The sequence below is a fragment of the Panthera uncia genome, chromosome X, assembly GCF_023721935.1.
Source record: "Panthera uncia isolate 11264 chromosome X, Puncia_PCG_1.0, whole genome shotgun sequence".
NCBI classification, from domain to species: Eukaryota; Metazoa; Chordata; class Mammalia; order Carnivora; family Felidae; genus Panthera; species Panthera uncia.
Window position 1 is genome coordinate 51,677,717 of NC_064817.1, and position 13,878 is coordinate 51,691,594.

The 13,878-nt window shown below is 38.6% G+C and overlaps 1 protein-coding gene across 1 annotated transcript in view; it reads left to right on the forward strand.

Annotated features, from left to right (window-relative positions):
- Positions 1 to 13,878, forward strand: part of AR (androgen receptor) — a 187,496-nt gene that overhangs the window by 100,516 nt on the left and 73,102 nt on the right. The window contains exon 2 of the mRNA XM_049644662.1: positions 6,268 to 6,419. Within this exon, the coding sequence (XP_049500619.1) occupies positions 6,268 to 6,419 (152 nt within the window). The remainder of the gene's footprint in view (positions 1 to 6,267; positions 6,420 to 13,878) is intronic.

Below are 13,878 nucleotides of genomic sequence, written 5' to 3' on the forward strand. Positions count from 1 at the left end.
AGCGCGCACCGCCTCGCCGCCCTTCCTACCCTCTTCCGTGGGCCTCTCGTCTGCGCTTGACTCCGGAGACTCCCTTCTGCTAATCCTCTGGCGGTTTTCTGGGTTCTTTAGGCAGGTGTAGGTGGAATCTAAGTGATCGGCAGGACGCGCTGTGAGCCCCGCGTCCTCCTACGCCGCCATCTTCCCTGGTGCAGTCACTTTGGAAACTAGCCTGGAGGTTTCTGAAAGTGTCACCATTTGAGTTTTGAAATAGTAATTTCACATAATATATATATATATATATATATATATATATATATATACATATATACTGCTGCAATGAATATAAAAGCCAGAGTGAAAGCAACTCAAATGTCCAGCTGATGAATGGATAAACAATGTGGTATATCCATGTAATGGAATATTACACAGAAATAACAAATGAAGCAATGATACATGCTACAATGTGGATGAATCTTAAAAACAGTATGCTAAATGAAAGAAGCAAGTCACAAAAGATTGTGTTGTATAATTCCACTTATATTAAATGTCCATAAAGGGCAAATCTTTAGAGACAGAAATTGAATTAAGATCTGAGAGAAGGAAGAAATGGGGAGTGACTGCTAATGGGTACTGGATTTCTTTTTGGAGTCATGAAAATATTATAAAATTAGTTTATGGTAATAATTTGTAGTAAAATTAGTTTGTGGATATGCCAAAATAGGTGAATTTTATGGTATGTGAATCATATATCAATAAATTTGTTAAAAACCAAATTAAATTAAACCTAGGTTATAACACAAGTATTATACGTCCTTGGCAATTTAGAATAGCAGGAGAATATGGATTTGGGGGGAAATGATGCCCAGTTTGAATCCTGGCTTTGCCACTTAGTAGCCATATGAACTCAAACAGGTAATTTACCTTATCTAAGTCCCAGTTTGCATTATTTTCAAAGGAATGGTCATCATATTTACCTCAGAGCTGGGTTTTTAGAACCTAGTTCTCCAATCTCTCCTTCCTTCCACTTTCTCATGAGATTATTATAGTAATGGCCATCTGTGAAAAAGTGTGCCAGCAACAGAGTGGAATGTTTAACTTCCCAAAATCTCATTGAATCTTCATAGCAATTTTGTGAACTCTATATTTTTATTCCCATTTTACATGTGAATAAAATGAATTGTTCAAGGTTTTTCTGTTAGAAAGTGGAAAAGATGGTCATGAAAACCAGATCGTCTACCTATTATATCTTTCCACTTCAACAAGGCCTTACTAAATTGGAGAAGTGGAGAGCTGTGATGTAAAGTCAGGTAGTACTTTTAAAAAGAAAACATGACTATTCTCTTGGACAGTCATCAAATTTCAAATCTCAGACTTAGAGGGGAAAAGAAAGCTACCAGACTTACCTCGTTACTTTGTCAATTTCTCCACTGAAATAACCCTTGTGCCCCTAAAGAAGTAGGCACAAGAGACCTATGAGGAGAAATTAACTTTGAACTCTTGAATCTTATTATAAAAATTCATGTAGAGTTGTCATTATATCCCACAATGTGGTTAACAAACAATATATTTTAGGTTACTAAACATCAGGAAAAATATGATGCTTTTATAAAGATGTTTGGTGGTTTTCTAAATTTCTTCTTGTTTGAAAAGTGCAGTGATATTTATCAAAAAGCTACACTTTTAACACATCTATCCTTTTTTCCCCTTATCTATACACTTGTATTTACCTTTCCCTAAATGTGCTGGATAGCCAAGAAGGATGGTCTTTTTTATTTTAAGGATATTAGACATCTCCCCTATTTTTATGGTAAAGCAAAAGGTGCAGGCAACCTAAACTTACATTGCAGCTATCATGTGGCAGGCACAAGGGGAAGGGCTTAACATGTACTATTTAATGTAATTCTCGCAAAAGCCTCTAGATAGAAAGTATCCCCACTCTCCACATGAGACAAATGGAGTTCAGAGAGCCTTAATGACTGGGACCAGGGTTCAGTGGTGGATGCAGGATTCCAGCCCACCTCTGCCTGGCTCCAAAGCCCTGCTGAGTTGACATTCATCCTTCAAACAAGGAACACTAGTCTGTGACTTCTGCATTTCACATTGGTTCCACAGTTCTTGGAGAATTTGCTTAAAGTAGTCAGACCTTTTACAGTATTTTCAGCTCAGACAGACAAACAGACAGACAGACAGACAGACAGACTGAGATTATAGATAGGTGCTGAACATTTATGAGCCCAACTTCTCCATAGTTGAGCTGGCATTTGTAGACCTACAGCTTCTAGTAATCCACTTTTATTTAATTAATTGTGAAACTGTTGAAGTGGTATTCTGGTTTAGGAAACTTCCATTTTATATGGCAGCATTTTTCCTTCAGACCCATAAAACTGGGTGCACTGCATAGGGATAATAAGTGAGCATGTACCCCAGGGGAAGCAGGAAGAAATATAAACGTTCCATGCAAATTCTGAACTTGCTCGTTCCATGCAAATTCTGAACTTGCTTGTTCTCAAAGCAAACCTTTGCTACATTTGCACTTAAGATGTTATTTAGGAGAATGTTATAAACTCTCAGTTTTTTTTTTTCTTTCACTATGTGCTGTTGTAGCCATACAAAGCATTCATGTAACATATCAGTTAGTTATGCAGCATAGTAATAAAATGAACACTCATGAGCCCTGGTTAAAGAATAAGAACATTTACACCATTTTTTTTTTTTTTGTTTACTGCTGTAACTGCAGGACTTACAATGGTGCTTGGATTGTAGTAGACAATAAATATTTTTAAATGAATACATAAATACATAAACTTGTATCCTCCTTCCTTATATCATTAACCACAGTCTCTCCTTAGAAGTAACCATAATCCTATATTTGGGGTTTATTATTCACTTGAATGTTTATGATTTTTCAAATATGTATTACCAAATTATATTTTGTTTACTTTTGCCTTTTTTGGGATATGTATGTAATGGAATCATAATATATAGGCTATTGTGATTTATGTCTTTTATGTAATATTAGATTGTAAGATTTACCTATGTGTACCTGTATTCTGTTCCTCATTATTGGTGAATTGTATTTTATTGAATGAATGTGCTGTAATTTATTTATCCTTTCTCCTTTCAGTGGATGTTTATCATTTCTGTTTTTATAAATATAGCTGCTATGACACCATTCCTGACTTGCTTGCTGGTAAAAATGTGCATGAGTTTCTGTAGGATATAAACCTGGGATTGGAACTCTTATTACATTTTCATTTACAATGTCCAATGGTCAGCCCATAAGGCAGAACTGAAATGTTCCTTTTGTCTACACTACACTAGGGTCAGTGGAAGTGCTGTCCAAAATATTTTTCCAGAAAGAGGAAGGGTAGGTAGGTAAGCAGAGACCAGCCTGGTGAGGTTAGCAGATATCTCAGGCCTTTAGTCAAAGTGGGCTGTAATTAGGAAAGTTCACATTCTAAAATTGCCTTTATTATTTCTCTTCTTCTTCTCTTCTTTTACCGTTATTTTTCTAAGTGGTGTGTTTTATTGAACTCATATCTAATGAACTAAATATTGATGACTTTCTTCAGTCTTAAACATTGATTATAAATTTTATTAATTAGATTATTTTGAACAATTTAAACTGCATTTTAAATTGTAATATGGATGAAAATTTCTGTTTCATAAAGTCTCTTTTCAAGAATACCTCTTATTTATTCAGGTTTTCATGTTGTATATCTAATATTTATTTTCCAATCACATGATAAAATTACTATAATTATAATTGTCATCTCATTTATCCAAATATACCTTTATGCCTTTCAAAAATCATTCCTGTCTTTGAGGTGCTTCCTTATCTGTAGCAATCTGCACTCTGCCTTACTATACCATCTACTATGTTGTGTTACAGTTCCTTGCTTCCTGTATTTCTTCTGTATTAGATAGTAAATTTCTTAGAGGCAAGAATAATATATTGATTATCACAATGTCCCCAGAACCTAATCCTTTGCGAGGTTTGTAAGGCTAAGTGCTAGGAGTTGAGTTGAATACATCTATCTAATCTCAACCTTCAATTTTATAACGTGATTAGTCATGGATTATGAACCAGCACTTTGGAGGCAGACTTACCTAGGATGGAATCTGGCATTCCCATTTATGACATGAGTGGTCTTGAACAAGTTTAATTTTCCTGAACATCAGTTTCCTCTACTATGATATACAGATGATACAGAGCTACTTGGCAGGGTTTGGAGGAAGATTAAATGAGATGATATATATGAAATGGCCTTGCACATGAAGTGCCTAAATACATGTCCTTCTGATTTTATTTGAATGGCTTGCATTAGTTTCAGAAGTCAAAAAAAGAGAGAAAAGGATGAAGACACTTGTAAAAACAAACAAACAAAAAAAAACTTCTGCTGCTTCTCCTTATTTTATGAATGAGGATAGGGACACATTCTTTACCCAAGGAAATGAAAATTTTAGCCAAAGGGATGATGTTCTTAGCATTTGGCCCATTTATATATGGGAAGTGAGCTATTTTCCTGTGGAACTGGCGGTCCGGCTAATCCTGGTTTGATAGGCAGACTCCTGCTGGCTTTCCAGTCAAGGTAGAAAAGCAAGATCTTTTGGGGGAGAAAAGATAGCCAGCTGCTGGGTTTACATATAAGCCGAATTTTTTTAGTGATTTCTGCAGTACTTGGGACATGAATAAAGGCTAATATTTGTGTCTTAGAGGTAAAGTGCTTGTCAAGTATAGCCTAAGCAAAAATATTCTTTGCTCTTGCCCTTGCCAGGGCTGATCCCTGGTTATTGATGGGAAGATAACATTTCATGCTTTTTTGGATTCTGATAACTATGCTGAGCTTGATAGAGCCATGTATGTAGAAAGTAAGAGAGTAGCAGAAAGATAATAGTGTAATGGAAACTATGTTGGATTTGGAGCCAGATAGTCCTGGACTTGTTGTCAAATCACTTTGGACTTTACCTGTCTGAATGTGAGTTTCTTCATTTGATGTAATAATGACCAAAAAAAAATGTTTCTCAGAGTTGTTTTGACGTGTAGAAATCACCCAACACAACAAACAGGCTGCCATTAAGACTTATTTTCCTTCCTTCCTTAGTAAGGGAGAAGTGCTCAGAAAAAAAAAAAATATGGCTACATTCCTGTGGATGAGAATATGGGGAATTATCATCTACCTGAGGCAGATTAACCCAGGACATCATTTTTTTTAATGCTTAGACATAGGGTATAGGAGAGAAAAATAATTTGACTTTTGATTAGTAAGAACCATATTTTATTTGTTTAAACTTGAATTAATTACTACAGGAGACTCAGAATTTCACTTCTATTAAGGTTTTAGGATTGGCTTTCTGACCCTCTCCTTCATATCCATCTGAAAGGACTCAGATACAGATCTTCTTAGAGATAAGAAGTTTAGACTAGATGACTCCTAAAGCTGCATCCTATCCTAAAGACCCTATGGGTATTTTAATGGCCAAGTGTTGAGATGGTAGCCTGAGAAATTTCCAGCATCACTGTGTGTCATTTCCCAACAAGAACCTCAGGTGTAAGGATTTTGCTACTTTATATTGCAGAATGGAGGTGAGGGGATGTCTACATGACCTAGAGAGATGACTAAGGAAAGTGAGGGAATGGCGGGGGAGAAGACCAAAGAAGGCTGGTATGATAACACTAATCATGATCCCTCACTTGTGTATTCATTTTAAAGGCTTTTTATCTTTTTATATAATTTATACTGCCACTCACAATAGAGTTCAGTAGGATGGGCAATACTATTCCTATTTACAGGTGAAAGTGAGGCTTAGAGAACTAGGGCAAAGGATACCAAACTGCTTTCTTGCTTAGTCTCTTTTGGCCATAGATCTCCCTTTGGATAAGGTAAGGCCATATAGCTGGGTTGATACTATTTAATTGATCTAAAATTGTTGCCTGACCACCATTTTAAGTTATATACCTTAACCTCAGCACTCAGGTTTCTGTCTTCATCTATCCCTCATGTAAATATAGCCCATGAGACTGGCTGACCCCAGAGAACTTCTTGAATTCCTTAGCAGGATCTAAAAAGTCTTGTCCACATGACAGGAAACCCCACAGACATCATCACTAGAAGTAGCAGAAAAATCAGCTTCACACTGACTCAATGAAGCAAGAAATAATCTTGTTTTCTAAGTAATAATAATTTACACAGGTAAATTTGCTCCTAAAGACCTCAGACTTCTATCCTTTTATTTCTGCTAGGCACTGACATGTGTTGCATTGTTTCTTCTGTGTCTTTCCAGTTTGGAGACTTCCAGGGACCATGTCCTACCCATTGACTATTACTTTCCGCCCCAGAAGACCTGCCTGATCTGTGGTGATGAAGCTTCTGGCTGTCACTATGGAGCTCTCACTTGTGGAAGCTGCAAAGTGTTCTTTAAAAGAGCCGCTGAAGGTAAGGGGTCTTGCACACTCACTTCTACCTCCCTTTCTTCTTTATCTTATATAGAGATACACCAATCTTCCAGAGCCCAGGATTTTATCATTTCAAAGTTAAGGTCACTGGTGGGACCCTCTCAAAGAACCTAAGAGCCTAAAGAAAGAAGTTTTCATACTTTCTGGTCCCCTGGCTTCAGCAGCCTTGGTAGTACAGGCAATGTATTCAGTGAAGGTGGTCCCATCTGGTGCTTACAGCTTGGAAGGGTCCTACAAATAAAAGAAAATTAATTATTTGAAAAGATTTAATTTCTTCCCTGTTTGTGTTCCACTTTGTTGCATAGTGATGGAAAAATTGTCTTTATTAGAGAAGTCAGAAGTGGAGAAACCCCAACTGAGTCCTTAACCCATTCTCTGTAGTGAATATGGGAATGTTCCTTCAAAAAGTCTCCCTGGCCTCAGCCCCAGAAACAAGCAGACCATCAGTCTGTGCACGTGCTCCCTTCTGCTGCTGCCTTTTTGAGACCTCTTTGAATTAATAGCCCCTAGATAAGTAGGGATCCAGAGTGATGAAACACTTTTGTTCTTTCCATAGACTTGCCTTCAGGATCTGTCCATTGGTCCAGCACCCCAAGCTAAGTTTCATCTTATATTTGGCTCAAGCCCTGACTTCTTAGTCTTATTTAGCTTAGAACAGTTCATGTCTGATCCGCTACCAGAGGTGCTCAGCCTACATCCTACAGCAAGAACTCCCATTTCCAGACCTCCTATATATGCTAGTGACTCCTTCCTTCCCAATCAACCTGGGCTTAAACCTCCTATTCATCCACTGCCTTCCCCATCCTGTCCTAAGAGCTTGTTTTCACAAAGGGACACTGATAAACAGCCCACAGACAGACATAGTCTGCTCTGGGGGCAGACCCAGTTGCCAAACACCAGTATCTACTCCTGCCTTCACTTTCCACAAAGGAAATACTTCCTTCCAAGACCTATCCTTCTCTTTCTTTAGCCTAGAAATATTGAGTTCCAAGTCAGAACCCAAACAGGCAGCCTTTCCTTATGTAAGGGCTATAAACCCTGAGGACACTCTTAAAAGTGGCAGGTATATAAGCCATACCTTTCACCAGAAATGTTATAGAACCCACCAGAGGACAACAGAAGCATCAGAGAGCTTTTGGCATCTAGACAAAAGGTGCAAAGCAGGTGCCTTTTACTAGTTTTTGCACTGGTAGCCATTTGGAATGATTATTGTCTTCTCATCATTTTAGCAAGGTGGCAGGAATACTTATAAAACAGAAAGTCATTATTTTGTTTTCTTCCAGTCCCCAAAGCAACAACGAGACAGCTAGAATTTAGTATTACTGAAAACATGCTGCGTGTTCCTTCCATACCCCCAAGTGGCCTATTGCTACTGCTTGTACTGGGATAGTTTGATGTGCAGGGCCCCAGTACCTAGACCTAGGCAGTTTGGAAAGAAACACAGAGAGCAGTACCTGCCTTTCTTAAGAGTACTTACACAAGGATAGCTGTAAGATAAGAAAGCAAGGAATAGCCCCCAACGACTTCAGATCATCTCACCCCAACTTCCCCAGTGGATTCTGCTTCCTCCCTCTACCCCATCATCCAGTAGGCCTTGTCTGTAAAGCAGAGAATAAACCAGGGCACCTATCTAGAGACTGTGTGTCAGAAAGCCCAGACAGCACAGTAATAGCAGTCATATCAGATGGGGAAAGAGTTCAAATAAGCAACTGAACAAGCAAATACAAGTCAAATAGATTAGATTGTATTTGATGCTGCCTCTGGTTTTACAGATCTGGGTCACAATACTGTTATTTTTGGAAAACAGGGAAAGTAATCAAACATTGTAAAAGGGAATATTTTGCTGTCATAACATATTCCACATGGAAGCTTTGTTCAGAAGTTAGAGCTGAAGGAGGAAGGAAGGCAGAATGGCAGCTGGCAGGGATTCCTGGGAGGAGCTGTGCTATGATGTGTATCTTGGACTATTTGAGAACAAGGAAGCAGAGAGGGGTAATCACTCAACTTGCAGAACACTTGGAAATCCAGCAAGGTCTTAAAATGCTCTAGACCTTAGAATAATTTAAGTTATGGAAACTTGGTAATATTTTCTTTGAGAAAATGAGCCTCCGTGGGCTCATGGGGCCAAATACTCTTGACTCTTTGGCATACAAAAAAATCACAAATGGATTTCTTACAAAGCTGTGGAGCCCCTTGGTTCCTTTGGAATATGAACCCCAGGTTCCAGTCCTGAGCCCTTTGAGGGATAGGAGAAGATGGTATAAACACACACACACACAGAAAAGAAAGCAAAAAATGGCATTTTCTTTCTTCCTCCCATCTGGAAAACTTGGTGACTTGAGTTTACTACTGTCATTATCTCTGTTTGAAGGCGGGGGGCTGTCTTATTATCCACAGGAAACATTTATTGATTCCGATTTTTCCCCACTTTTACAATGTGTCCTTATTGCCCAAATGGCCTTTATGAAAGTGATTCTGAATCTGCTTTATTAAAACTTGGAATTCCACCTGTCTTGGAGAAAGTGGAGCACAAATCTTTCTTTTCCTCATTTGTTTGTTGTTGTCAGTTAAGTCAGACTGAGTGTTCAGAGTGTTGATTACCACTCTATTCATGGTTTCAGAAATCTCTGGACTGGGCACAGGTACAAGACTTAAAAGCCTGGCATGTCAGACAGAAATCCATTTCTAGCTTTGGTAGATCATAAAGCATGAGGCTTTAATGCTGTCGTTGGTGCAAGGCTCAGCACAGAGTCAGTTGTAATCTACCCAGGTTTTCCTATTGAGGAGGAAGAGAGAGCCTCATATTTTCTCATTGTCAGTAATTCTGGGAGTTTGGGGTGAGGATTAGGCTAGTCAGGGAAGCATCTTCATATTTTGAGATTAAAAAAAAATAATGGTGGTAGTCCATGGGGCTAAAATCACTAAAAGATTTTTGGTTGTTGAAAGCTCAGTGAAAGTGTGTGTGTGTGTGTGTGTGTGTGTGCACATGTGCATATACACACACACATGCAGTTGGGGGAAGATCTGTGGACTAGAAACAGGTATAAGGAGTGGGGTGGTGTGATGAACAGCGAGGTTACAGGGGAAGGCATACTGAATGCTATCTAAAAGGCCAGGAAGTCAAAGGAAGGTGATGCCCATATACAGGAGTAGAAGCTCAGAGGAGTTTTAGTTGTCTGGCTTTGGATAATTAATTTTCCTCTTTGGACTTCAATTTTCTCTGTAAAATAAGGGACTTAAACTAGATATTTTTAATATACCCTTCCAGCGTAGATGTTTATGACGATTCTACAAATTCAAAGCATCGTCACTATCAAAACTATTATTGGACCAAACAAACATGCATTTATACCTATATGCACTTTTGGTTTTGCCTTCCTAACAGATAGTGAACCCTATCTCCCATTCTTTTAAAAATCAATTTTTAGATGATAGAGCCATCTGGGAAAGTGCACTATGGATGGGCTAGGTTAAAATTCAGGACTCTGAGATTCCTCCTTCCTCCAGCATTGTGACCATAGTTGGTTAACTTCCTTTCTTTTCCATTTTCTCATCTGGAAAATCAGGATATAAATCCCCATCTTTACCACATCATGTTTCAAAGAGGGTTAATTAGTTCATTATGTACACTGTGTGCTCAAGAATTTACTATTTTTCAGACATTTTCTAGTAAAACATTGGAGATTGTACATCCATTTGTTTTGTACACATGGAGTGCTCTTTGGTACACATCATAAAATTGAAACTGTAGTTTACATTCTGGACTCAAAGAATTACACCATCCTCGGTGATGTTTACAATATGTCCCCATTTAGTATTCCTGGCAAATTTTATATAAGTGTGGCTTTGATTCCGTCTCTCACCCCAGGTTTTTGTGAGGGAAGAAATGTAAGTGAACCCTCATTGAACTCTTTCTGTCCTTTAAATCCACTCTTTCCCACCTCAACTCATGTGGAATTGAAAGTTAACTTCTTGTTTGGAGACTTGCAGAGAGTTTTTTTGTGCTTTTCAGTGTCCTCTTGACTCCCTCGCTTTTTCAGTAACATTTCCCCGGGGCAAATTAGCTATGTTAGAAGGATCTGCTTGCAGCGTCACCAGAGCCTTGATCAGGTATCTTTGGCCAAGGAGTTGACTGATCCTGATTGCACTGATCCTGGATATCTTCTCACAAAGTTCCTCTTATCTTTTATCTGTCTCTGGTTTTTCTAAATGTCAAAGCCAGGCTTTAGATCTGAGGTCAGCTTTTTCTATAAAGGACCAGGTAGTAAATATTTTGGGCTTTGTAGGCCATATGACCTGTGACTGGACTATTCAACTCTGCATTTGTAGCCTGAAAGCAGTCCTAGACAATATGTAAGCTAATGGGTGTGGCTGTATTACAATAAAATTTTATGGGCACTGAAATTGAAATTCATTTAATTTTCACATGCCATTCAGTACTATTTTTGTTTTGATTTTTTTCAGGCATTTAAAATCTAAAAATGATCCTCAGCTCTTAAGCCACACAAAAACAAGTGGCACAGTGGATTTGGCTTGTGGACTGTAATTTTTGACTCTTGCTTTAGATGGTCACTTATGTGCTTGCAAATCTGCATACTAAATTTAACTCTTTCCAATGTTCTAGTATTTTATTAACTCTCTAGTTCATCTAATTTTAAACATTCTTCTGAGTGGCCAGAGTTTGCACATCTTGGTTTTCCAAAATGCCAGATCTGGTGGCCTCTAGGTATTGAGCATTTTTACGAAACAGGAAAAAAGTAAGTTAATCTAGGAATGCTAGAAGAGAATACATTTTTTTCTAATGATCTAGTAGATCACTCTCCTTTGCAATACCCAGAGAAATTGAAAATATTTCATATGTTTTCTAGACTTTGGCACCATAAACATGTGGATGACTATGAAATCTACATGAATGAGTTTTGCTGGATGCCACATATACCACAGATGGTAAAGAGGAAGGACTTTGGAGACTTTCTGGTACTAAGTGTTATGGAAAAACTTTCTGTCTGATAGAAAACAGGGCCAAGGTGGTCAGCTGAGTTATGGATCTGCCATATATTTCCCCATGATTCTTTGTCTTTACACATTTGCTGGCATAATTCTTGCTGTCCCCACAAGACTAGACCACAGGCCTTCAGAATAAATAATTTAGCTCTATAACCCATTGCAGTTGATACCCACTTGCATCTCTCATTAGTGCCCAATTTAGGAGGCAGGTCAAGAATTTGCCATTGCTGCTATACAGTGCCCTGTGCCTGCTTATTTATAGCATGTACATTTTATGAAAGCAATGATTAACAGGAAGTTATGTCACTTCCAAAATCTTCCTAGTCCATTGCATGCTTCCACTTTGTGTTACTATTTCCCAATCTGTTACATTTTTAAAGCCCATGTATTGAAGCTAGAACATTTTTTCAGTCCTCCACAGAATCTCTTGGTAATTGTGAAACTATGTGTAGTAGATTTTTGCATTTGGCTGCTATTGCAAAGGCAAACGTTAGAACCACTTTTTCTTCAAAGGTAGGAGTTATTTATTACTTCTATGGGCTGTAGTCCCATAGCAAGAAACACACTATCCTTCAAGATGACCAAAATCTGTGATGAGCCATTATTTCAGAAAACAGTCTCTTCAGTTATAATAGCTATGTGTGCATACTTCTGGAACCTATCGTTCAGGTGTTTTCATGCTCCTTTTCATGGCTAGGCAGCTGCTTTCAGCATTCCAAGTAGGCAGGTGTGCAGAAGAGGGTACAGAAGAGGAAACTTCCTCCTATACAAAAGAGAAAACTGAGGGGCACCTGGGTGGCTCAGTCAGCTGAGCTTCTGACTTTGGCTCAGGTCATGATCTCATGGTTCCTGAATTTGCACCCGAGATTAGGCTCTCTTCTGTCAGCACAGAGCCCACATTGGATGCTCTGTCCTCCTCTCTCTCTGCCTCTCCCCTGTTTGCACTCTCTCTCAAAAATGAATTTAAAAAAGAATAAACTGATATTTAGAGGTAAATGTCTCTTTATAAAGGGAATAAAGATTAGAATTCTAAGTCCCTTTGCTTCCAGTCTTTGTTGCTATTCCTGAGGCACCCCAGTGGAATCACCATAGCCTCCTGACAGACCAGTGCCTAGAACGGGCCTGGTAGTAATCTGCTCATTCATTCAGCCAGTAAACATTTACAGGGTGCTTACTACATGTGGGGTGTTGGGATCACATACTCAAGGTACAGAGCTTGCCTCAAGGAGCTTGGTGATCATAATCCTGGACATCTTTAAATCTCTTCAGTGAATGCAGGGCCACTATATCCACTGCCCATTTGAACTTCAAAACCATCTGAGACAGAAGGCAAAGTTATCCTTCTCATTTTCCACATAAGCAAACTGAGGCTTTGACAGTTAATCAACATGTAGTAAATGGAATAGCTGGAATTTGAACCCAGGTGTTCTGAGTTCAAAGGTAACAGTCACTCTGCTATAGTATAGCTTCCCCTCAAATATATAAACATACTAACCCCAAGTAGAAAGAAAGGGTTGTTATGTCTAGGAAAATAAGAAAGCCAACAGTGAAGAGATGACAGAAGTTAAGAAAGGCATAAGTACTGTGGGGAGAAACCAAGGAGACACTGAGTAACACTAATTTGAGGGAGCTTGTCTTCCTAAGAAAGCCCCAAATATTTAAAAGAGTTGGTGGTGAAAAGAGCAGTTTCTTCATTAGGTAGAGCTGGGGACATGTGAGCCATAGTCCTTCCACCACCTCCTACTCTTCATAGGGAAAATTCTGATTCTGATAAAACCAGCATTAATAGCTCTTCATTCACTCTCATCACACATACACAGTACAGAAAGCATAATTTAACACCTTTTATCAAGAGAATTTTGCTCATTACCAAGCTAACGGAAAAGGTCAGAGACAAAGCATATACGTACAAATGGTAGATCCCTGGTTCCTTGACCCTTGGCTTTGAGCCTTCTCAAAGTGTACCACAGAATGTTTTCCATGGGGCCAGGAGCAAGAGAAATTTATTTTCCTCCTCTTTGATGTCAAAAGCAGAAAATACTGTATTTTAGGACAGAGGTTAAAAGCCACAAAGTCTTATCCTCTATCAGTGTTTTAAAATTTTGATCTTCCTTTTTCTCCTGGGATGCATCATAACATGGATGGACCTTGATTTCATTGTGGTATCTGCTTGTGTGCCCTGGAGAATGGGCCTCTCACAGTTCTATAAGTTAGATATAAATACATTCCTACAGCTCCATGGTACAAGCTCTTTCACTTTCTGGACAGCTAACTCAGCCATGAGCTGTTTAATAAAAAGACTTAAAAGATTTGCAGTGCTTGGAATCACAGGTTCTGAAAATGCTAATCTGTTGAACCTTGAAGAAAAGAAACTTAGAAACCTAAAAATCTGGCCAAGATATTTTATGGATAAGGAAACTGAGGCTCAGAGA